This window comes from Asparagus officinalis, unplaced genomic scaffold (genome assembly GCF_001876935.1).
Source record: "Asparagus officinalis unplaced genomic scaffold, Aspof.V1 AsparagusV1_Un200, whole genome shotgun sequence".
Taxonomy (NCBI): Eukaryota; Viridiplantae; Streptophyta; class Magnoliopsida; order Asparagales; family Asparagaceae; genus Asparagus; species Asparagus officinalis.
In genome coordinates, this window is record NW_017972466.1 from 14009 (window position 1) to 41330 (window position 27322).

Genomic DNA, 27322 nt, shown 5'->3' on the forward strand with positions numbered 1-27322 from the left:
CGCGTATCGGAATATCCGACTTTGAGAGGGTTTATCAAGAATCACCGTTCATTTCAGCAGACATGGACCCACGAGAGAAAATGTGGAATAATCACAACTTTGTCCGTGAACTATGATAAGATACGAATAACTCATCGAACACAAAAAAATGGACAATAACTGAAAGCCCGTTGAGGTGGGATACACCAACTACATCACGAAATAATATATACTGGTAAAAAAAGGACAATAGCAGAAAGCCGAACGAGGGCAACATCCATAACATAAAGCATAAGAAAGACCATCTGTTTTATTGCTATAAAGGTTTTTCTGGGAGATAAAGGATCACATTACAAGATAATGAACATTGACACAGCACTGTTTCGTATAAATATTGAAAAAAAAAATAAGAAAAATAACATTGCTTGTAATAAGCAGAAAATTACTTTTACAAGTTAATTAAATCAAATTGTCGAGAATATGCCAAGTGATGGTGAAACAAAAAAGATTGGTGGTGGCTGACAAGAATTGTTCGTGAGGATTTGCAGTTCTGTCTTTTCGATGCCTTTAGGCAGAAATATTTTGGTGCCGGAGCAAGCCTTTGTAACCCATGGTGGTTATTTATTTTACTCCACCCAGTGCTATGAGAGCGAACGTGAGAGGAAACAACTTCCTGCATTTCTTCTCACGGATTTAGGAGACTATTCTAACATTTGCATCAACCACATCATTGTTGTTTTGCTGAGCCCAAAGTTGTGCATATCTCCCCGGCCCGGACAAGAGAACTTCATGTGGACCCTGTTCGACAACTTTTCCATTCTCCAGAACAATAATCTGAACAGAAGGGAAGCAAAAAGATTTCGATGATTAGGGAGAAAAACACACCACCTTAGATTTCATATACTACAGATAATAAAACTTTTTTTAAAAAATTTCCCCGTGCATAAAAATACCAAAAATTATAAATCAGGGGTCTCAGTTTCAGTTTCTTTCTCTAATTTCTTTTATTTTATTTAGTTTCTTTTCAATCCAGCTGAGTGCTAACACTGTTGAGCCAATCTTTAACTTGGTCCTACTGATTCCCCAGCACTTGGATCAATCAGTGGTGCATAGTAACTGATCATCACAAGCCACCAGTGCAACATATCATTTCTCCATACCTAAAGTTAACCTGCCTATATGCCCCCAAATATGTAGGCTTTGCTTATTAAAAATGGTAAATAGCGAGATTCTAACAGAGCATTTAAGTTATAAACATAAAGAGCAGATTGCCAAAAGTGTCTGTCAGTAATAAACAAATTATGTATCATATATTTTGCATAACCTATTTCTTACCTCATCACACTGCATTGCTGTCGTAAGCCGATGAGCAATGAAAATCGATGTGCGGTTGTTTGCTATTGTTCTTAAAGCATTCAATATTTCAGCCTCAGTTGTGCTGTCGAGTGCACTTGTGGCTTCATCACAGAGCCTATACAAAAACACAGTTATAGGTTGCTCGTAATAGGCTTTATTTCAAGAATGCACATAAAATTAAAAAAAAAAATCCATTTACTATTATATCAATAGATGCAAAAGCCCACTTTTCCGCAGTATATACAATTCAAGCTTCCTTTATATTGAATTTTTTAGTTAAATTTTACAACAGCGTATAAACCTTCACCATTCTAGTAGATCACTGGCAAAACCTATAAAAAATATGCCTTCAACAATATGAGACTGCACTGTCTGCGACTCGGTTCCGGCGCTCGGGGGGTGGGGGGGGGGGGCGGGGGGTTGAATATCAAGAATGCAGAACGACTTGGAGTCTGCACCAATTAAGATTTCGTTAAATCTAACGTATCACCAACATTACAAATGGAAGAAGAAAGTTCCCCACTCCTTAAAAGAAAAAAATGAATATGAAAATGAATCCTCAAAATCATTCAAGAGAGCCAGATTGGAATCTTGAATGAAGTATGCTGGTATCTGAAGAAGCTAAACCTAAGAAATTAGGCACGTATAAAACAATTAATGCTAAGTGCATGAATTTGAAGTAACATACAAGATAGAAGGTGACTTCAAGAATGCCCGAGCAAGTGATACACGCTGTTTTTCTCCCCCGCTTAGCTGAAAGAAAGGGGAAAAAAGGCAAATAATGCAGACTGTAAGACAAAGTTAAGCTCAGGCAAAAACAAAATGCTTAAAACACACATCTTTACTTTCAAGAAAATACTAAGCACATAAAAATTGATTAAACTCTATGATTCTATAACCTAAGACAAAAAGTAAAAATATAAGATATTTTGAGAAATCGATTATATTTGACTAGATTCTTTTGCATCCAAGAGCTGAGTGAGGTTCCTTGAAGAAAATCATAGCATCTTCTTCAATTTACCCTTCCCAGTCTAGGGAGATCTGCAAGCTTGTTCATTTGGTTGCATGAGCTTAAATTCATGCAATAGAAGATGGGTCCATCTGCCAACAAACTGAATGTCAAAGTTCAACGGTAAGGCCCTCGCTTGCTTACGGTTACCTTTGCATGAAATTTGACTACAACTCATCAAGGACCAACATTATTACAGCTGGAAATAAATCTTTTATGGGATTTCTTGCCCTACTCCAGGTGATCCACACCCTTTTTACTGGGAAAATACTTACATAAACACAACAATTATGGAGTACATAGTAAATATTTTGAATCTACATTCCAATTTAGTCCATGAAGCTGGATATCGGCGAACAGCACTTGGTAGGTTCCATATTTATCAGCAAGTAATATGTAACATGTCAGAGACATTTCATCATGCTCATTTAGTTCAGTTAATTGACTGATGTTTTGCTCTAGCTTTATGCAAGTTATGAATTCATTCTCCACAAATAATTTAGTAAATAATGAATACCTTTAGTCCTCGCTCACCAACTATAGTTGAATACTTCTCTGGGAAGTTCATGATAGTGTCATGAATTGAAGCACGTCGAGCAGCATCAAGTACCTATAAAGATTTGATGGAAATAATATCATAATATCATTACCAACCTACTATCAGTAATCAAGATAGTAACTAGTAGCTATGTTTATCCACCAACCTCCTCCTCAGTGGCTGATAGTCGACCATAATGAATGTTGTGGAATATTGTATCATTAAAAAGCACCTGCAGAAATTTCCAAACATGAAAGAATGGTTATAATTCTGAAGATTTTCTTTCCTCACATAATAGGCAAAAGTTCAGATCCTACAACTGTTTGATTAAATAGTGGTACTGTAAGAACTTAGTGTAGACAATATTTATTTAAGAAGACCTTAGTCTGTAACATTACAGGTCTAGATTCATTCCTTTCCACCATCTCAAACATAGTAATCATATGGAAAGAATCTAACTGTTGCAAAGATGTAAAACATTACCCTTAAACCTAACAGAGACAGACGATTCGACGAATCAAAAAATATGCGGTAACGGACTGTAACCGCAAGCAAGATATACTGTTCAACCACCGTAGTAACCAATAACAATGCCTATTGCATTCAAAACTCACAGAATAACCAAAGGTTCCATATCTTTCAGATCAATGGTCAACAAAAAAAATGCAATCACTAAGACATATATTCCCTGTAAAACAGCTTTCTCTTCCGCTTGGTAAGTTCAGAAATGTTTGATGTAAAGTTAAAATTTTCATAATAGCAGACAACATGCTGGACTTGAACAGATCATGAAAGAATCACCTTTCAATTCCCAAAGTAAGTTAAGAAGAGTGCCACATGATTCTTTGCAATGTACTAATGTTAGCAGGATCATATGACAAACAACATGCTTGAAAGAAATCTAAACCAAACACAAGAGAATCATAACTGAACTATTCTAAGCTTTAATCAGTGTGAAATCAATTTTGCTAAGTTTCAAATTGGATCTGGTATAAGACCAAACACTTCAGACCCTGAATTAAGATTATGACCGGAATAGGTTCTGAAAAAATAAAGTTGACAATGACAGTGCATCTTCCACAAGATGTCATATCATGATTTTCCTTCTATTTTATGAGCATCATTTTCATGTCATACTGTGGGTTTCAATTTTATTCTTAAGGATTATTTTCACGTCACGTTGGGAGTGAACTACGATACATTATGAGAATTTTCTGTAAAGAGCATAACAGAACAGAAAAAAGAGAGAATGCAAATACAACCCAAAGAAACAGTAGAACATAATAAAAAAAGTTCAATTAGTCAAAATAAAAAAAGCCCGGTACAAGGGCATTAAATTAATGATTTCTTTATCCTTACAGTGTCCTGTGGCACGACACCAATGCATTTCCGAAGGCTTTCCAAGGAAACATCTCGTATGTCCTGACCGTCGACTCTGATCTGTACAAAGCAATACCTTAAATAAGGTTAAATTTAGCAAAAAAAGACATGTAGGAGCAGTAAGCCAATCAAAACGTCAAAAAACTAGAGTGAAACTTGTAGATGACCACTATTAATAAACCCTAGAAAAAGAGGGTCTTTTTTGAATGATATATACTCAACTAATGCCCTTAAAGGTTTAAAAGAAATTAAGGTGTGAAAAAAAATATCAAATGACTTCATCTCTATTACAGTTAAAGTGGACACTTGGGCTTCAGACTACAGTATGTGAACTTGTAAACAATCATGATCAACAAGCTGCGTGCAGTATGCACACACAGCTATGTGACACCTGGAGAATTCACTTAAGTGTATGTTAAGACATTTAGCACAATCTTGATGCAATCATGCAGTACGGTGTTACATGCGTTAGAATTTTATTTGAGGTTAATTTCCTTCCAGGTTCTATTGCCAAGAAACATGATACTGTTACTTCCTTAGTTTCCTTTTGCATTGAGTTAATGCAAAATGAGATCCTGTGGCAGGTTTAAACAAGCTTATATTTCAACTTAAGAATTGTTCTCTATCTAGCACCCAGATTTGGCCTTAATTAGCAGAAAATGCTTAAGTTAGTGGTCATCAACAAAAACAAGATAATCGAGGTTTCATGTTATAGAATGGATGGGATGAACTAATGTCGAGAAGGAGACATGGCAGTCCAGAACATTTCTTTCATAACATCAGGTGTAAGCTACTTGAATTTGCTATTTAATGTTTTAGTCAACAATGCACGGAGAGATTCACGTGTCAAATAGATTCAGCATAGCTGTGCGAGACTTGGATCCAACTAGCCACCGTAATTTCTAACGAAACTTAACTACAATTCAACATTGTAGCTTACTAATCACACTAGTATCTTGGCCCATGCCAAGTACGGGTGGCTGCTTTATTTGCTGATTATTCTTACCTCTATTAATTTTTTTCGTTGATCATTTTCTTCCACATTTCTATACAATGTTCTTTTGTTATACACAATGATGATTCGTGTACGTACAAATATGAACTGTATTCCCAAAATTACTAAATTGAAGATATGTTATAAATTATATTTTTTTATATATTCAATTAATATTTATTTTAAAAGGTTTTATACTAATATAATTATACATACTTAATATCCTTACCATTAACAATCCATTTTTCTTTCTAACACTTATAATTTATAAAACATAAACTTGCTTCGACCTAAAATTGATGATAGAAGCATCATAACATCAGGTGTACGCTACTTGAATTTGCTACTTAACATTTTAGACATATAAACCCACAGATGAAAAGATTCATGTTTCACATTGACACATAGAGAATTGGATCCAACTTGGCAACTAGGCACCATAATTCCCAACATAAGTTAACTACAATTCAACATTGTAGCTTAGTAATCACATATGACTAACTCTGTATGTAGATAGAATCAACAGCAGCAAGCCTGTTAAGTAGTCAGATAGAATATGAGTATAATTATTATGCCAAAAAATTCACACCAGATTATGCTCATTGCAGATATACAAACTAGCTAACATGTCATACTAGAAAACATAAACATAGATGTTTTCAGAGTGAAATGAGAAAAAGACGGATAAAAGAAATATATTTTTTCTAACTTTTCTGTACGAAGTGAATGATTGAGTATGAACCGAAGGAAGGCTAAAATTAACTAAACAACCACAAACTTTCATTGTTTTATTTCTAATTTCTAAATAACCATGAATTTGACAATTGAACTACCATGAACTTCCCTACAATTTTCAGAAACAGTACTTTTTGTACATGACCTGCATGTAATAAAATTTGAACAAAAACTCCCATCAGTGATCTTTGCACCTCTTTTTCTTCTGCATCAGTTTCCTAATCCTTTATAAGAATATTTCTTAAGCATGTAATTTTCAACATTAATCTCCTGGTGATGTTCTGCACTGATTTCTGAAACAAGAACTTGAAGATCACATTTTGATTTGCAGTAAATTTCTAGTTTAATTCCAAAGACGAACGATAAGAAAATAGTGACAACACAGGATAAGATAATAAGTGAGAATGTCTGTGTGTGGGGGATCGGGTGGGTGTTGCAAAAAATGGTCAGGAAGACAAAAACTTCCATGACTAAGGTCTGAGGAGAAAAAAGGAGGAGGAAGAACAAGGAATGTGATCGAGAAGCAGGGAAATAACCCCATGTACTAACCAGCATTCACACTGTCATGGAAGTCTTGTGAAAATGGAGAAGTCATAGCAGTTCGCTTATAATTTTCAAAATTTCTGGTAGTTTTAGCATTAGAATTGTGAAGGTTCATGATAGTTTCCAAAATTTCAGCCTGAAAGAAAAAAGAGATCTCCGAAGTGGCTAGTGTAGAGCTCCACATTGGTGTAACACCAAAAATAAATATATAAATAAATGAACATTCCCAAGTAACGAAAAGACAAAAAGAAAGTTCTCAGCTGTACACAGGGTAAGACGACCGTGCAACTGAGAAATAGAGAGACATAAGGCTATGAGATTCTTACATGGCCAGAATCAGAGTCAAAGAATCTGTAGAGCAATCTAAGGATTGTTGATTTTCCTGCATACAAAAATTAATCAACCACCCAACACCAATGAATTGTAGGGGGTCAAACACTATTCAGTCAGATAATATAAGCTTATTATTTAACACTAATTTCAAAACATAGTCACCAACTCTAAAGTTCACAATTAGATCAGTCATGATACATTTCAAGAATAAAATCTTAGAAAAAGTGAATATAATATAAAAGGACAGAAGTCACAAAAACTGTTATACCGTAAGATACAAAACAATGCAAACTGTTAAATAGTTTCAAGGCATATCCTTTCTTGTTAAACCATAGAATAAGATAAAAAGGGAAATTACCATGTACTCAAATGGAATAGCACCACTTGAAAGTGTAAACCAAAATTTGACCAAACTTTTACTAAAAGCATCCAGTATATCTGGTTGGTTCCACTTCCATCTTACTTTAGAAGATAATTGGCAAATGAGAAAGGAACATATACTGAACCATGTGTAGAAGTTATTTGACTTTGAACAGATGAGAGGTCATGGGCAGTTCCTTTTTGGTTTTCCTTTGTGTGTGTGTGTGTGTGTCTGTGTAAATTTATATGTGCTGGTGGCAGGAAGGATGCAGCTCCTAGGTGACGTGAAGAGCCACCTAATCTCTCTGACACTTAGCCAAGTGCTTCCTTGGATGACGGGGGTCCTTAAGCTCAGAAGCCTTTGAGCTGTTCCTTAGTCTAATGTTATATCCCTTCGTAACTAGGAGTACATGCACAAGATACTGGATAGAAACCTCGTGTATGTGTGCATGGGTGTTGCAATAAAAGCTTCAGATTGTTGGGTTCTCTCCGATATTAGACCCTTAAATCTTTCATTTTATGAAATTAGTCCTTCAAATCATTGAAATCGTTATTAGGTCACCCAAATCTTGAGTTATTTTGAAATTGTCCCTCAGATCCATCATTGCACGATTCCCTGGACCCCCCTCGAACCGTCATACAGTTCCTGCGAACCGATTCCCTCCGATACACAAACCGGTTCCCAAAATAGGTGTATCACATACAAATATTAGATGCAAAGTCTCTTTTAATACACGTGCGCAAGACGCAATGCAATGTGTGCAATTAAGTGAAGTGAGACACAATAGAGTATATAAGCTGATGACTTTACTGTAACTAAACACGTATGTTAATTAAATGTAAAACGAAGTCATGATCCTAAAACAAGCTTTGTATAAAAAACAGAACAAAGAAACAAATTCCATCAAAAATAAGTATTTAAATATTTTGAATGAAAAAATATTAAAATTCATAATTAGCTTCTAGTTTTCTACTACATACTTTAGAAAACTTTAAATGCACTCGGAAAAAATTTACAACATGCCACTAACCGGACTTGCATACCGAAGCAAACTACCCCCTAACGAATCCAAATTTTCTAAGTGGTGAATTGCATATCCGAATTCGTACCTTGACCCGCTACGTACCGCGTACTATGTAACTATGTTCATATCATTAAAGTTGCTTCTGGGTCCCCAGTTCTTAAGTTATTTTGAACTTCATCCCTCCAACCAAGAGTAGAAGGAGCAATTAGAGGGATTAATTTAAAACAAATCAAATAGCAATTTCAATAATCGAGGGACTAGTTTCAAAATAACTTAAGCATCAGGGGCAATAGCAATCTCAATAATTTGAGGGACTAATTTCAAAATATGAAAGAATTAAGGAGCTAATATTGAAAAAGCCCCAGATTGTCTTGTATTCTATTCCATTTTCTTACAGTCTGTTGCTTTTAGAGTTTCGAAGTTCTAGTGCTTATTGGTACGTATGTAAATTTAACTATTTTGTTCAATACTTGCCAACTTGCTAGTTGTTGCTTTCTACTTTATTTAGAACTGATATAGGAACAGAGCTATAGACTCATAGGTTTATTCATAATGATGGTTAGATATAAAATCATCGTTCACACCATCACAATCAATTAAATATCTCGATTGCTTGTTTAATTGTAAAGTGTAAAGTGTACTACACATACAAACATTTATAGATATTTCTTTATATTTTAACATCAACTGTCAACTGTATCTATTTGGAAATTAAAATTGTCATTGTGATATCTCTTTTCGTCATTCAGGATGTCAATCTTAGATGGCCCTTCTAAAAAAGAGTAACATAACACTCTGCAACACTAATCTTATGTTTATAGATAAATCATTTATTTCTAATACCCGTGACTGAGGACTGAGCCACAGAAGCGAGCGAGAGTAAATAAAGGTGTGATTTCTCTTTCATGCTGCGCCACTATCTTAAAGATGTTATATGTGTATTACTCAAGTACGTCTATATACATTGAGGACTTTGGTAACAAGGGGATGATGAATCAGATTTCTTCTTTCGGCCTTGCTGTGTATAAATCCCTGAATGGGAAGCCCACTGGAAAAACAAGGTATAACACCTCGAAAAGCGAGACATCCTCCTAGTAGTTGAATGTTGCAGGTTACTAGGTTAGGGTTTCAGAATACAAAAAAGGGTAAAAGCTTGAAGCATATAAAGTGAGATAGTCCACACGAAGAGAGAATTCCCCTTCCAACCCTGATTTATATTTCTTTCTTTCGATACTTCTGTGTGCAGTTACAAAGAAACCACATAAATTAGATTATGTTCAACCTTATTCTCATTTCAATTCTTCGTGCACAAACAATAAATCGTTTTACACATGCACACATGAGAAGTGAGTTGAAAACTTATGGTGTTTATGATGGAGAGACTTACACCAAAATAAAGGATCAAGTTTTAGTAAGCCAGAACCATTCATTTTAAAATTGATCCCTTAAAAGGTTAACACACCAAAAAAAGGTAAATTGTCATCTCGAACACCTCAATCAATTGAAGATATGGTTTATGGTCTCTACTCCTAATATAATGCATATCCATTTATTTATGGTCACTTCCAGAACCAAAGAGAGAACATTCCAATAATAGAAACAAAATGCAAGTGATGCATGAAGTTTAAGTTACTAGGACTTACAATTACATATGCTAACATTAAAACATTTACGTTATTTTTTAAAGAAGTATATTGAATTTACCACTGCCACTGGTTCCAACAATAGCCACACTCTTCCCTGCTGAAACGACAAACGATACCCCATCCAGAATCTTGCGTTCTGTTAGGTATCTGAGATAAGAAAGGGGAAAATTTTTGGATAGAAAATATTATTCACTGAAAGATTAGAGGAGGGAATAAATGATTTTTCAAACAAATTAATTTTGACAAAATCTATGGGGAAAAAAGTTATATGCTAAGCAGTAATAGGACATGATTTAAACGATTTGAATAGCATGATCTCGAAGGGAGGCGGTAGGACGCTGCAGATGAGAGGTACGCATTGGGACAGTGGACGGCAGAGGGGTGAGTTCGTCAGTGAGGGGCAGGCATAGGCGGAGTAGAAGTGGTGGTCAAGAAAGGAGAAAGAGAAAGAGGGCTATACATCACAATCTAACCATGATGCTTGCAGATATAATATTTTGGGTACCACAATTAAATAGTACAAATACAATACAGATGAAAAACCAAACAACGATAGTCAGAATGGTTTACCCGAAGTGTACATTATCAAATTCAATGCTTCCTCCAGACAATGTTAATGGTTTCGCATCATGCTCATCCCTGATTTCAGGCCTCTCCTGCAAAGGTCATTAAGGAAGGAGATTAGGGTGTGTGTGGTTGCTTGTAGTTGGAAATGCAAAATACATCTTTAAAGAATGCAGATACATTTGGAGCTGCAATGGTGTGTCTGAATTGCATGTTTTTCCAACAATATCATTAATATAAGAAAATTAGGGGTTTGTAGAGATTGATCTCTTAAATTATCCTTATTTCAATATTGGTCCAATCTTAATACCTGCTATTTATTCCCTCAATTCATCTAAGTCACACAAAATTCGTCCCTCTATTAATTGTTCTGTTCAATTAGCTAACTAATAACTATAGCTAGGTTAATGCTGACTAGGATAGTCTTCATGAAAACTTAATATTGCCTTCACTTTTAATTAATAATCAATCTCTTCACAACCCCCCCCCCACCCCACCCCACCCCCTTGCTTCTCTCCTCAAAGGTTCTTTTTATCTTCCCAAAGATTCCCCCAATATCAAAATTTCAGTCAAAAAAACAGAGAGGAATGGAGGTTTGGGCTGGTAAAAAGAAAACGATAGGCAATAATGTTGGGTTTGTGGTGCCCAATGCTACAGGATAATGGCTTTTAGTGGTTTAGGTTAGATCTTAGTGGGTGCAATGGGAACAATGAGGAAAATGTGACAACCAATAAAATACTTTTCATAATTAGAATGAAATTTAACTAGGGGACTAACTTGGTGTAACTTAAATGGGTTGAGGGACTAAGAAGCAATTATAAAGATTTGACGGATCAAATTCAAAAATAAAGATAATTATGGGACTAATATCTAAAAATCTTTAAAAAAGTACTAATTACTTCTAGCTTTGTTTTATATTTAAAAAAAATTAGTCTTTAACTTACCATCAGAGCTAAAATATCTGATACGGATCTATGCATTGATATTCATGCTTCCTATTGTACTGCTGTCAGCTGCACTGACTTTAAGCTCTGACAGTAGCATTTACATTATTTTGCTGTTACTACAATAAGTTGGTATTTAAAAACTACACTAACAAATGATTGATTTTTAAGGTATGTGCACAGTAAAAGTTAAAAAAAGAATGGTGCTCCAGCTACGTCAAACCAAACACACCTTTTGTAAAGAAGGAAACTAGAAGTGCCTCAAGAACAGTGTTTTGTAACACGAGAGTTAGAAACATTTTACAACTGACTAGTATAATGCACGTGCCTTGCACGTATATGTACATGTTTTAAGTTTTAAATTTTTTATTGAATGATTAAACTATGTATTAATAAATAAAATTGTATAATAAGATTACTTAAAGAAGAAATGTATGAATTAATTACTATTGTGTAGTTATTTTAATTAAATATATTTCTTATAATGATACACCAAGTGCTAACATTTTTTTCAAATAAGTCCTCCAAATCTAATATTATTCTTAAATGATGCCAATTTTATAAGTTCTCTTAAATATGTCCCTCCAACTTGAAAGTTGTTAACTTAATTCTAAATTAACTAAGTTGTATTAATCTTGCTAGCTTTTTCCTGGTGTTCCCTACATAGTTACACTTAATACCTGCAACTGTAGTAGTTACTTCTCGTTATAATTATTTAATAGGTTAAATTACACTAAACCCTTATGAACTTTTAGCCCCAATGAACTTTCAAAATCATACTAGACCCCTAAAAACTTTTCTATTTCAAAGAAAACCCCTAATAACTTCCTAAATTTTGCAGATAACTCCTATAAATTAGAACCAAAAATGGCATAAAAAGGCAATTTGAAAGTCATTGGAGGTTTGGTGTAATTTATCTAAAAGATATTGGGAACTTTCTACAAAAGTTATTAGGGGTTTAGTGAGATTTCAAAAATTCATAGGGTCTATTTACTACAACATGCTGAAAGTTCATGAGGTTTTACTGTAATTTACCTTATTTAATATTATAATCCTTAGTTCAAGTAATATTATTAAAAATAGTTATACTATCTTTATACTATAAAATATTTATCTAATTTATTTTTTAATTATGCATTTAAATAATTTAGTACTATGAATATTTTATAAATTTTTATTAGACTATCATTAGCACTAAATAGTACTATTATTAACATTAAATAATTTTTTTGAAAGGTTATTTTTCAATCATTATCAAGTATAGATTATTCAATATTATGTAATAATCTTTCAGCAAATACTCGAAAAATAATATTAAATTATTTATTCAATTCATGTAATAATATAATATTGAATAAATAGTGTAATTCATAATTTGTGATATTATTAAAATAATTACATTATTTATGTGATTATATATTTATTCTATTAATTTTATTAATCATTGAATTATAGTATAATTCTTAATAGTGTTTAGTAATATATTATTCTATTTATTTTATTATTTTTATTATTTAATTATTTTAATTATTTTATTATAATTCATAAATAATTATTATAATAATTTAATTGGTAACTAATAATAATTGCGTATACTTAATTTATAAACTATTTTATTATATTACTTTTAAAAAATTAATATTTATAATATTATTGATAATTATAACTATTTAGGATGGTGGGAAGGTTTATAATTAATAAAGAGGTTATATTTATTTAATGATAGATTAATTAGAGATACTAGCATAGTTAGAATTTATCAAATTTTGAGAGGGCAAAAAAGGAAATTAAAAGTTTTAACACCAAAATCCTCTTTTTATAGTAGTATAGATAGATGTTAAATTGTTTCTTCTGCAAAAACAAAAGGGAGAGTGAAAGAACACTCCTACGAATTACACATAATTGCTGACGATCCCTTTCGCAGCTTATGGCACAGCTACATGAAAATATGAAGAGTATCCACGTACAAAGAGTATTTACTTGTAAGTTGTAACAAGATAATGTCACTACAAATGAGAAAGACATTACAAGTAGTATACCTAATAGTCTAACAACCTGAGTTATGCAGCAAAATCTTGTGAGTAGAAAACGCTATCGTAGCTTAGAAATCTACAACTATTTAAATATGAACTCCATGAAAGCACCAGAACACATTTAAGACAATAACCAACCAATCGGCTAACCGATATAGAAGCAGATTAACCCGGATCATGAGTATTTCTATACATTATAATATTAAAGGTTAGTAGTTACAGCCTTACAGGACTGTTCTAATTTCAAGCACAGCAACGTTAGTGATAGTAATGATTAATCTCTTGAAATATACCTCAAGCAATTGGAACATGGACTTCATATCAATAAGGCTCTGTCTGGTTTCTCTATATACACTTCCAAGGAAATTGAGAGGTAGAGAAAGCTGAAAGAGAAGTCCATTAACCATGACCTGAACAGTTAAAAACTTTGACAAATGAGCATCAAGTTACACAGAATCATGCTCTATTTATTTATCAGTAGGAATCAAGCCTGATAAAACTGCTTTCAAACTTTGTAGGTTAAATCATAGATGTCACAAAAGGACTATGCAGCTTATTATTGCATGAATCAAATTAAGCAGCTCCTCACAATCTCACAGAATCGCAGATTAAAGAATAAAACTAGCCAAAAAAAAGTACCAGCAAAATCTTCAATTCTAATACTTGCTCTATGGACATACTTGCATAACATTGAAAAAATTGATAGCTGCCATTATATAAATCTGAAATACAGTACCACTCAAACATAGTGAAGATTTATAAGTTCAAAAAAGTTTTAGAGACATAGTAAAGAAGATAATGAAAAAAAATCCTTTGAGAGAATTATTAATTGAAGTCAAATAGAACAAAAAAGTATCTGTGATAGAAGATGTAATTTGCACTACTGAAGTGAGAAAGAAAAGAGATAAATGGATAGACGACGGTAAAAATGACAAAATTACCAAATCACCAACTGTCATTGCACCATTCAGTATCCCATACGAGCATAAAACCATCGCTGTTGATAGAGCAGTGCTAAATATAACATTTTGGCCAAAGTTCAAGTAAGCAAGGCTACTTTGAGTTTTCAATGCAGCATCCTCGTACTCTGAGAAATAGCATGTCTGCCAAAGTTAGCTTCCTCGTGGATAAAAAAAAAATAGTAAAGAAGATTGAATGCTTCCAAAAATATACCATAAGCATATTAAAGCGTAAGAAAACAAGACACAAGTTAGAAAGCAATGTAAAAGGGGAGAAAAATAATAAAAGATTAAAATGCCAGTGGGACAACATTATCCTATCAAGACATACTTGGCCATGAAGGATTAGGCCATGACTTAGCCTATCACTGTGAGGCTTATCCAACACCACTTCTTTACTCCCCAGAACAACCCCTCCACGAGAGCGATGCAAGTCGCAGATCAACACCACATTAGAAGATGACTTCCCATGACTTAGTCATTAGCATAATGCAGCACATTTTCTTGAAACCTTTGTCTGCTACATAATCTTTAGCATAATATTTTAAGGCTAAATGTATCAATATTTGAGCAGAGCTAACTTTAGCATGGAAAAGAATTTATTAAGCTGTGGATGCTTTCCCATCAAATTTGATGTGGCTTAGGGTTCAGCTTTTGGATAGATATTATTGCATGCTGCTGAACTCCACCCCCCCCCCCCCCAACGCACTAGCCTACTCAAATGTCAATCTAATAGGTCTCAGGAAGAGAACTCAACACTTATTTCACTCAGAAAATATCTCTTTGCTCTGCATACACTAGCTATGACTAATCATCTAAAATTTATTCTAAGGATTTCAATGCTCTCGTACGTGGTTACTCCACTCTTGCTCCTTCTTGGCATATCTAAGGGAATGTTACTATGCATGCAACTCCTATCCTTTTACATGAAACAAAATACTAACATCTGAAGTGTCAATTTTCACATGGAAATTCTTTATTTCTGCCAAGCAAATGCCTTCATTGTGCCATCAAATGCAGTTGTCGTGTATCCCAAGCCAAAAAATTTTGCTGCCCCTCTTGTTTCTTATGAATTAGCCTCCAAGATATGGAACTAAAATATTTTTGGAAAGTTTTCAAAAATCAGTGTCAAAATAGAGATTTTACTTCTATTTAGGAAACTTCTGAGTTCTGAGTTTTGGTTTTTAAAAAATCAGAATTTTAGTTATAAAAAAATGATTAGTAAGTTGGATCCTAATAGAGTATGGTGGAATACATTGAACTGTGATGCAAAGTTCCCAGGGAACAAGTCCCTAAATATGTTGTAGTTAACCAAGTACTCTTATACAAGGTTACAGAAGGCGGACATATTGGACCCGATAGCTAGCGTAGACGGTTTTCATATTGTATTTATTTATTATAACAACTGATAGTAAATGCCAATATTATAGAAAAGCTTAGGTGCTGGACTGACACCTAAGTGGATTTTTTTCTTCATTTAAGTGGCAGTGAAATGGGCTTTGCCGAAGGTCGAAGGAGGTAGAGGAGGTGTTCATAGTTGGAGGTTGGAGTTTAGAGGAGGTTGGAGGACGTGGAGAATACAATAGAGAAAATCATGGTCAAAGCCTAAAGGGTGAAGTCCATGTAAGTAGACCATGCTCCCCTAGGCAGTCCCAAAACCTAGATGGATAGTCTAGGTATCGTCTAGATGCTAGGCGTTAGGCAAGCAGTCTACGTACCGCCTAGGAGCTAGGTGTTAGGTAGGTAGCATAGGTACCGCCTAGGCGGGCTAGACGAAGGCTTTTTAAAACATAACTTGTATATTTAATAAAAAAACATTGGCCGAGTTATCTGATCTCAACCTTGCTAAATTATTCATGTCTTACATATATCCTTAGTGACATGGGAACCAAGCTGAAGCCTGAAAGCACTAACTTGCACTTTCACGACCGAGCAAGTTTCAAGAGGTTTCATTAATTTTGATAGTCCTCATTGTCCAGACTCATAGTGTCTCAGACCTGAACATGTGATTCTATCATACTAGAATAAGGCCGCGATAAAATATCATCCCAACTTCTGGAGTACTCTAATTTCCATCTTATTCGTTAACTATAACCATGTAATGAGTCCCCAACTATCTTACTCGCATCATCAAGATGCCTCTCCAGATACTCATTCAAAAGGTCTCATTTAGCGCTAACTTTGGGAAGCCAAATTTATGGCCCAGGTTGCACAGATACCAGCGCGGCGTGGCACTGGTGTGAACATGGATATAGGACATGTCAGATTGTAAAGGGTAGGATAGGGGGACACGGCTATATATTTCTAATTTACATTAGATCAAATACTAAATTAAAGTACCTGTAATATTTGTATTTCCTTTTATTATCTATAACAGCTAAGAATTAAGTTAAATCAAACAAAGAATTAAATCTTTTGTCGTCGTCGAGCAACTGAGAATGGAGACCTACTTTTCTTTTTTGGGTTCAAAGAAGATGAAGTGGGAATGGGGAACAAAAGGTAGAATTGGGCTTTGTTTTAATCTCATAGAATATTAAGGGCATTTGTCAAATCTTTAATTGACAAGTTTCGGTTCTCAGGCTCAAAATTGATATGCCAAAGAAACCAGTTTAAGGTTATAAGTAATGGGGGAATCGGGTTTCTCTTGCGTGTCCATGGCGTGTCCGCGGTGAATCTTCTAACACATATCAAACACGGATATGGCACCCAAAACAAAGTGTCCGGGTAATCTAGTTTATGGCCAATTCAAGTACTTTTCCAACCTGTATGAAAATATCATGGTGATACATCTCAACAAAATTGAACTTTCAAAGTTATATCTATTTAACCGGAAAAAAGTCAGAACAGCCATCAACCACATAAAATAAGTGTATATTTATTTACAAGGGACTATGAAAATTAGTAATAACTTACTCTTTAATAATGTGTCATATTTTGCAACTTCAATTGCTTCATTGTTGAAATACTTGACAGTCTGGCAATAACAAGATAAAACAGTAAAGACAACTCAATGACATGCTGTACAGAAAAATGGTAACATAGTCACAAAGTGAGGAGAATTGAAAGAAAAGATACAACTGACCTCGTAATTCAATAATGAATCTATGGCCCTAGTGCTCGCATCATTATCAGCTTTATTCATTGCTTGCCTGAACTTAGTTCGCCACTGTCAACAAGGAGCAAAGGATATTAAAGATAGGACAAGTGTGTGCATAGACAAACAAGCCTCGCCAGAACAGTACAAGTGGGCACAGTCTGGAAAATCAGGACTTTCAATCACTAATGTTCCATAAGTGACAGATAAAAAAAAATAGGGAAGCATTTACCTGTGTGACAACTAAAGTAAAGGCAACATAGGCTGCAACAGATAGTGATGTGATCCATGCAAAAGTAGCTCCAAACTTGTATGCAAGAATACCCGACACCATAGCAATCTGGCAAAGAATATAGCCAAGACGAAAAATGTAACGTCAAATAAAAGATATAGAAGTAGGAAACTTATCCAGGCAATTAGACCCACGTAGGCAATGACAAGTAAAGAAAGTACACAAGTTCATATGATTTCACAGATGGGAAGTGCTAAAACTGAACAACCAGTAGCCGACAAGTAAAGAAAGTATACAAGCTCATATGATTTCACAGATGGGAAGTGCTAAAACTGATCAACCAGTAGCCATACCTCTAGGATAGTGGGCACAACATTGAAGACCATTGATGAAAGGATAAAGTTTATAGCGCGGCTACCTCGATCAATTATTCGATTCAATGCTCCAGTTTGGCGACTGAAGAAAAATATGTAAACAGGAGTGAGAAGGTGAAAAGGTAGTTCAATGTTAAATAAACTACTCAAAAATATAGAAAAAGTTTTGAGAATGTGTAAGTTATTTTTATTTCTCTGTGCCACGAGTCACATCAGACTCATATGCTACTAAAACACAATGGAAAGAACTCCGATAGTGCACAATGAGAAAAGTAAGGATGATTTCTAACTAATGGAAAGAACTCTAATAGTGCACAATGAGAAAAGTAAGGATGATTTCTAACTGATTCTCACCCGAAGCAACCTAGAGATGAACCTAAACGTGAAAGAGGTTCCAAGCTTTAAACAAGGGTTCAAGTAAGACTTGTAGAAGAAATGACAAAGAACGGACTTCTTTTAACCAGATTTACACTAGGATAAACAGTGTTACATTTGAAATATGCAACTCTGCCCCAGGCCTCACCTGGCCTAGCACAAACCTATAGGCCAGTTTAAATAACAGTATGATATACTGTATTGCGGCAATCCACAAGTTCTGGAACGCCATACATTTGTGTATCTGTTCACTCTAGTATGCGAACTGGTATCCCAGCTTACAACTTACAAAAACTCAGAAATTGAAGTAGAAAAGATAGCACACAGATGGAGGGTAACATACCCAAATTTTATTGTTGAAAATCACAGGAGGTGGAGAAGAAAAAAATTCTAAAGGTGCTTAGTCTATGATACAAATGATTTTTGCGTCTTTATGTATTCAGAAATTTTGAAAAATAAAACATCGAAGCACTTTGTAGCAAAAAATATTAAAATGCATAATTAGCTTTCTAGTTTCTATTTTCCTACTTTGCAATTTTAAAAATGGTAAGAAGCGGCACCTAAAAAATATTTTACAATGTACCACGTACTGAACTTGCATACCAAAGAACCCTGCCCCTCTCAAATTCATGCATAGCTAAACGGCAAATTGCGTACCCAAATTCATACCACAAAACCGTTACGTACTGCATACATGTAAGTATGATTAGACCCCTCAATTGACTTTTCCAACTACCACAGACTCCTTAACAGACTCCCGGTTTAAACTCAACGTGCAAAGTGACCCATTGTTTGACTCCATAAATAGGCTCCAACGTTGACTACTATTTGAGTTGTCTAAGTTACTAAAAAAAGGTATATCACTCGACCGTACTGGCTGAGGGAGTTAGGAATCAAAAGCAGCAATTAAATAAATATAATAAAAAAGGTAATCGTCTTAGTTTATGTCATGTATAATAAAGTGGAGCAAAATATTAACTAATAGATAAGAAATTAAATAACCATTCATAAGACCTCTGTCTGTTGAATAAGAACTACATCTATTATCTTCATTGATTAATGTGAGATACATTTCAGTATGCTTGAACAGGACCCAATAGAATATAGATAGCAGTTGCCCCCTCACAGTAACAAAGAACAGGTCCTGTTTATGAATTATGCATTTTGTTTATGTTTAACGCAGATTTTCTATTTACTTAAATGTTCTGTAGAATTTAGATGACAGATCTGTCATCATCTAAACCTTTTTTAGAAATTTGTAACACCATACCTGATAAAATGTCATATCAAAATTAACTGTCTAGATTATCAAGTCCCATATTGTTAATACCTTAAATGAAACCGAAGATCGAGGTCATGCAAATGTGAAAATACCTGCAAGTAATTGAATTTACTATAGTTATTACCAATTCATGTATAAACAAAAATAAAATTATTGTCATACAATTAGGTGAAGGAAACTTAAATTACAGACCTAGCATGCCCACAAGAATATCAACATCATTAGAAAAATATTAATTAGTATGAAACTTATTACAATATATTATAAAGAAATCCAAGTACATTCAATTTTAAGAAATTACCCAAAAAATAGGGGAAATTCTAGCTGTAGAGTTAACAAGTCACTGAAAAAGTGAACAATTAGCAACTCGGAATAATATGCACAACATACTAGTAACTCGGAATAATATGCAAAGCATACTAGTAACAATTAATTCGATCAAAATTTGTAAGTACTATGAAGCATTCAGATTCCTGTTTCCTTTTATAGCCATGTGTAACATTTTATATCTATTATCCGACTTCCAGAAATAACATCATTGTATTAAATAAACTTTACAAAAAGGAACATTGATAACTGCCAAGAGAAAAACATGTCAAATTCATATAACAATTGAAAACTTAACATAGGGCTGAAAAATGTCCAGTGCTCAATGCTCATAAAAAAGGTATTTACAAGAAAATATTTTCATTTCTCCTTTTGGAGGAATAAACTGTCGCTTCCTAAAGAGTTATAGCTGTTTTCCATCCCAAACATAACCCTACACTATCAGGCCATACTTCATAAGTTACAATTATCATAATTTTAGAATTTACGAATCATAGAAGAAAATTAACAGGGAAATACAGTAAAAAACCACAGTATTTAAAAGTTTGGACTCGTATTAATCTCTACGACTTCAAGAATTATAAGCAACACAGGATCTCAATCACCAGATTTTCGTTAAATACGAAGTTCATAATCCGAACTGCAAATATATCACTTATCGCATTACATTTTAAGGTAGCATAAAGAATCCATAATCCATATAGAATCCGGACAAACATTCAAAAACTATAATCCTTACAAGTCCTATCAAGAAATATCAATTATTAATTAAGGAACATTAAGATTCTATTTCTTATATGCATCGTAACTATACTAGATTTCCAGGAACCTATTCCAAATCAAAAGAAAAATTGACAGCATTAATAAAGAAATACCAACCAATAAGAAAACACATAAGAATTGTATGTTTTTAAGATTCATAATGAGTTTAGCTTTTAGGTATAGAGATTATGTAAATGGTGAGGTAAAGGACTCGGCAGGAACACCAATGCTGGTGGATTATAGATGGATCCTTGCATGAAAAGGAATGTCTATATGTATGTGTGTGCAAGGGAGTTTACAGTAACAGCAAACCTCTATCCCAAATTTTGGGATAAATTCTGTTAAAGATCTTTCTCCACTATTAAGTTAATCACTATCGTAACGTTCACAAATTGATTAACTATAATTTGATTACTTCTCTTAATTGATTTAGTGGCCTCTGTTGCACATGGGAAAACCATATCAAACGATTCTCAATGATTTTATCCTCAGAGCAGCAACTTCGAACTTTCTATGCATGAACTCATTGGTTATCCAACCTCTTAGTTTATATCCAATATTATAATCTTAGATCACTGTTGGTCTCGTTTTACAAAATTTTCCCTTCAATTTCAAATAAATTCTACTATCACATAAGATTTGAGAAGCACTTATCCATTTTAACTATCTTAACTTGATTCGAGGAACCATGGCATTGTCAATCTCACCATAGTAAAAGTAATTACTCTTAGGCATTTCTGGACCATCAATACATGTTAATGTTCATCCGTGTGTGTGTGTGTGTGACACATACACACACATTTAAGGACATCTTCATGTAAGAACTGGTTTCTAAGTAAGCATTTACAACAGTCAATAGTCAGTTTAGATTTCTCTGAATACAATAAGTATCATTCAACCTCATATACACTAACAAGATGGATAATATGTATGTATTTTCTTTATTAGATGGAATGCCACACAGAAGTAAGACATTACCTATAGCAAAGGTAATCAGCTATCTCCTCTTTCCAGGACTAATAATTAAGAAGTTAAGTGGCTTGATCCTTGGCTGCAGAGGTAGCTATATTTTGTTGGATACACCTCTAGTGTCCGCATTTCATTGGCCCGGTAGCTAGTACCAGGCAACTAGATTACTAAAATACACATTTCTTAAGATTTGATTGGAAAGAAGGAATGTCATGATTCAACCTCCAATTTGGTTATCTATACATAGCATTTTTCCTTCAGAAATGAAATTCATGAATGCAAATAAAAATGAGAATTGCCATATCTGGTTATTTCTCTATTACAGTAAGATCACTAACACAAAGCTGGTAGCTTGTAGAGAGCTTTAATTTGGCTGTCTATATCTCTTTGGTTTATATGACGTGGTAAAATCACATAAAAACGACTAAGCTCACACAGAAAAAGTTTCCAGTAACGTCTTTTACAGGACACTAATACAATAATGAGTTTAGAATACTAATAAAATAACCAGTTTAGAATGCTAGAACAAAAGGTTGCCGAAAACAAAACACAAGAATCAACAGTGACATGCTAAAACAAGAGAAAGGAGGATAACTTTACCTTCCTAGACACAGTGCGGATGGCTCTTAGTGCTACCTTGGAGAACACAGCATTTCGTAATTCTGTTGAAAGAGAATTAAGCCCGAAAGTAAGACATTGTGAATAACTGAATATTGGGCAACACAATATCCAATAAGACGAAGGTAGGTAAAACTTGATCAGATAATTATGTAGAATACCATTGCAGGCAGATGAACCAGCACGTGCTATTCCATACCCAACAAGAACAGCTGCTGGGCTCACAAAAAGTGCTAGTAAAGTGGAGTTGTTATCTGTAAATGATGCGAATGTAGTAGAAGAACCAGTGACAGCTGAAAGCCAATCCACAGCAAGTTTGAACAAGAAAGGTACTTGAACATTTATGACCTAGTTTCCAATTTCAGAGCAAGAAGTTAGATATTTTGCATGCAACATTTATGAGTTATCTATTAACAGAACAAAAAAGTGCCTTATAGGGTTTCAAACAACATAAATAAGTTTTAAAGATGGTCAGAACCCAGAAACATAGCTACTGTCCAGACAAAAGGAACGCCTGATATACAAAAAATGAATCCCTTAACAAACAAGACTTCCGAATTTAAGGAAATACTACAAGACGAAACAAATCTATGGATGTCTTCCACAGGTTCTCTATCTCCTAGCTAAAACTATAATTTGAAGGACACTATGAATTCCCCAGCAATAGGGATATGACTGTTGGATGGAAAAATCTATCACAACTACATTGTAGAAACCACTGAGTATAATTATACACGTTAGATTAGAATTGTTATTTTAAATGTTTTTAACCACATAGACGAGGCCATATGATTGCTTCAAAATGTATATAAATGAATTTAATGTGCTATTGGCTTTTATAAATTACCACAATACAACATAAAGAGAGGCATAAAGATTAATCTAGAAACACACATCCAACAAAAAAATTGTTAGAACATTTCCAATTGTGCACCTATATCCTCTTTGAATTTAGTGTATAAATATTCAAAACACACTGACTGCTGATATCACAAAAATCAGGCTGCATTCGGCTCTGATATGTGATTAGGAAACTATGCTATGCATGTACAATTTGTTACCAGTGTGAAGGCTACACATGACTGGTATGTAAAACAAATAAAAGAATGGTGTGGGATGTAAATACAAGAATATAGCTTTTTTTAACATGTGCATGGCCTTATTCTAATAAAAATTTAGAGAGAGGAAGAGGAGAACAGAGACATTTTTATCCATAGCAAGAGCATAGAGTCATTAGGTACCTTTCTCTCGAGCAAATAAAGTAAAACTATCTTGTTCCTAAAGAGTGGTGGAAATTTTGAAGGAACGTTATCAATGTATCCTAGAAAATAATGAAGCACACTCATCAACAGCAGGAAGCACCAATAAAAAGCAGCAAATATAATGTCCACGGACTAAAGATGTAATGCTCACCTTCGCACCAACAAGCAGTCCCAAAGCCATTGCAACCCTAAAGCGGAACTCTACATTATCTTTCAGCCACAAGTATTTTGCAAGGGTACGAATGATTTTCATGTCAGTAATTTTCTCATCAGGGGATTCTTTTCTCGCCATGTCATTTTTGAGTTTTTGCCCAGCTCCAACAGCTGGTTTTGCTGACATTTCACCGGCAGAAGTGGAGAAAAATGCGTTCGCTTCATGCAAATACCTCTGTTAAGGCAAGAAAGTGAAGTTAATACACAATAATTTAAGTCGAAAATCTCTAGAATGAAGAAAAAATAATACTCTTAAAAGGTTAAAACTCAGTTTTTTGTGAGTCCAAATGTTAGAGTTAAAGCTCTTGTGAGTCAAAAAGATTCAGTAATACTGTTGTAATTCAAAAACCTGTGAGTTAAACACAATTTTTTGTCCATAATACTCAGCTGTGTTTTACCAAGAAAATAGATGCAGTTATCTCAGCATCCATTGAAAATCAAATACATCTTTTTTCTTTCTTCCTGGACTCAACTTATAGGGTTTGACGTTAAATACGAACATCTTCAGTGAGATTATTTCTTTGGTGTTGTGGGTTTAGAATTTGGCCAAAAATATTGAGAATTCGAGGTTCTAGTCATCTACATGATTATTGTCAGAATTTGTCTTATTTTCATATTTTTTTATGAGTCCGCTTTATATCTGAACCGACCGCATGTGAGTGGTAGGTTTTGAGCTTTCGACAGACACAACAGGGGGCAAAATGGGAAGGCGCTCAGAACAAGTTGCTGGCATGTGAGCAGTTCTGATAAGATTCGTAGTGGTTTTTTTATCCGGAGTTGTATTGTAATATGAAATTGGTTTCAATTTCATATTATTGCTTCTTATTTAATATGAAATTGGTTTCAATTTCATATTATTGCTTCTTATTTGCATTTCAAGTAGAATACGGAAACAAGATTTCAATTTTCACGTATATTGCATTTAACAGTAGAATTGGGACATAAGGTTTATATTTTCATGTGGTTTTTGTATTTTGTGGTAAAATTGTGAAATGAGATTCTTCTAAGTTCATAAAGTTTTACATTAAGAAGTATACATGTGAAACAGGATTTCTATATAATTTGATTAGGATTTTGAAAATTGGGTTATTATTGGAAATGAGTCTTCTATATTTATGTACTTTTGCAAGTATTTTATAAATCATGTACTATTATAAAAATGTGTAGGATGTTAAAACATTTTCTTCTAGAAATGCCCTTCAAAACACATACATGTATCCACAAAACACATACATGCACACATCAAGACAAATCCATCCATGCATACATGAAGACCAACAGATACTCAGTTTTTCATAACTTCTCCCACTAATATCATCAATTTTTCATTTAACCACTCACTCATAAACTTCCGCCACTGACTCTTGACACATAGCATAACTTCATGTGCACTAACGATGAAAAACATTACAACTATTCCTCTCCCCCCAAATCACTATAAATAACAAGGTATGTATTAAATTTTGGCATCTATAAGATTCAGAGGTACGCTTTCTGAGTTTTCCTTTTTTCAATCCATGTCTTTTATTTTTGCAAATTTTGAGTGATTATGTGTCATGGTTTGATGTATTCAAGATCCTTAGGCTTTTTGGGTATTTTTTGGGTATTCTTTTACTTTTTCCAGTTTTTCCAATAAGAAAAGGCCGCCCATTTGCTCCCAAATAAGCATTGCTCTTAATAGGCTTTGGGCCTATTGAAATATTGTTTGCCCAGTGTAGAGGATGATTTCTCATTAACCCCTGAATTGATCAGTGTTCTTAGCTGAAGTTCCTCAAATCACAACGAATTATAGAGAGAAACCTATTGAGGAACGTTCAATTTTGTTATAGATGTCATAGATTGTTGTGTAAAGAAAAGGAAAAGAAAAATGTGCCTAGTATTCTCTCATGCAGTGTTTTAATTATTAATTAAGGATGACATCTCATAACCATGTACTTCCTTACTCTTCTGAGTCTTCTCTAAGAGAACAACAAAAAATTCTCAATAAAAAGATCAACAAGTGTGTTTATGTGCAACGCATATACACTATACTAGTATAGTTAAAACTGCTTTACTTGTTCTCATTATTGCTTGAAATGAATTAAATAGTATAAAAAATTGTCAGGTCTTCTAAAAGTTTGTAATTTGTAGCTTGTGATTATGACAAAACCAACAACATTTTATATAATTTATACAATTTTTACAAGAATTTTTTACAAGAAGCTTTGGAAGATTGGAGCATTTTGATTCAATGGTGGGTGAGTATGTTGAAATGATTTAAGTATTCATGAAAATGTCTTTTCTGTAGAACTTTTTCCCAGGTTCTTTTTTCACCTGGTATAGTAGTTGTATTTTGCGGCCCAAACAGAAATCCTTGCTCTGACACTGCATGTCGATTACGTGCTCCAGAGTAACATAAACCGCTGTGAATAAGAAATCTATGCAAAGGAAATTATTCTTTTTCAAAGGCTTATTTCATTTTAACACTCCAAAGTTTCACTCTTTTTTTGTATTGGTCTATTTTGACAATATTGACAACCCCAAAGCCCTATCCTCACTTTCACCAGACTCAAAGAGAACTGAAATTTGGTAATAACATTTGTTTCCCATTCACGTTTTACGTTGATATTCTTGAAAGTATTGAAGTCAAACTTGAAAATTTCAGGTGAAATTTTGGGTCATTAAAGTGCAGACAACCCTTTGTCAAATTACGCAAACATTACCGCATCTCTTGAAGTTCTACTCCCAATGGAATCCGATAGAAACCCACTGAACCGCCGGAAACAGACACCATCACTCATCGAACCCCTCCGGATCCAATCAGAAACCGTCCTGCTTCGGCGCTGAACTCGATGATTCTCCCAAGAACAATCCCTAACGCTATACAGCGATCCAACAGAACCAAGAAAAGACCTTCTAGGATAATGGAACAGCGAGCTCTGAGATTAAACGCGTAATGGCTGGCCGCAGGGTCTCGAGGCACCTCGACGCCGCCATCATATGGCCGCGACGACGACGAACTCGATGATGAATCAGAAGATTGAGTTGATCCGAAACACTAGAGGGGAGATATTTTATGCCCTAAAAAAGGTAAAGAGGAGAATTTTGGGGGAGAAATCGGTGGCTTGACGATTGGGACAGAGATTCTGTGCTGACCGAGATTTTGGAGGCGGGGTTTTAGTGGTGGTGGTGATGAGCTGGACTTAGGCGATGGTCGTGCTTGGGTGATGGGTATAAATCGGGTAGGGTTAAACCCGAAACGCCAAACCCGTTTCTGAAACCCGCTGGATTCTTATCCGCTCCAGTAGGGAAGGCAATTGTTGTCCATACCCGTTTACCCACCTAGCCCACCCATCACTTGGCCCATCTAAAACCCACCAATTTAGTTAAATGGGTCTAATCGGACGGGTCCATTTTAAACTAAATTAAATGGGTAC

At 34.3% G+C, this 27322-nt stretch overlaps 1 protein-coding gene across 1 annotated transcript; it reads right to left on the reverse strand.

Moving 5' to 3' along the window:
- Window positions 1-271: 271 nt before the first annotated feature.
- LOC109827424 (ABC transporter B family member 25, mitochondrial) lies at window positions 272-27079 on the reverse strand. The gene is made up of 20 exons (XM_020394440.1): window positions 26609-27079; window positions 23845-24081; window positions 22593-22779; window positions 22414-22475; window positions 19804-19847; window positions 18078-18180; window positions 17725-17832; window positions 17481-17564; window positions 17312-17372; window positions 14381-14526; window positions 13733-13849; window positions 10469-10554; window positions 9957-10045; window positions 6861-6916; window positions 4242-4322; window positions 3049-3114; window positions 2862-2954; window positions 2024-2088; window positions 1315-1450; window positions 272-813 (listed from the first exon to the last, which is right to left on the reverse strand). Exons 1-20 carry the CDS (start codon window positions 26684-26686, stop codon window positions 673-675), a joined length of 2040 nt encoding a protein of 679 aa, XP_020250029.1. The 5' UTR covers window positions 26687-27079; the 3' UTR covers window positions 272-672.
- Between the last annotated feature and the right edge of the window lie 243 nt (window positions 27080-27322).

Excerpts from the sequence above, each read along its gene's own strand:
- LOC109827424 (XM_020394440.1), bottom strand. The coding sequence starts at position 26,686 with ATGAGTGATGGTGTCTGTTTCCGGCGGTTCAGTGGGTTTCTATCGGAT. Across the intron at positions 10,555-13,732 it reads CCATGTTCCAATTGCTTGAG|GAGAGGCCTGAAATCAGGGA; the intron begins GTATATTTCAAG and ends TGACCTTTGCAG. Across the intron at positions 2,955-3,048 it reads TATCAGCCACTGAGGAGGAG|GTACTTGATGCTGCTCGACG; the intron begins GTTGGTGGATAA and ends AAATCTTTATAG.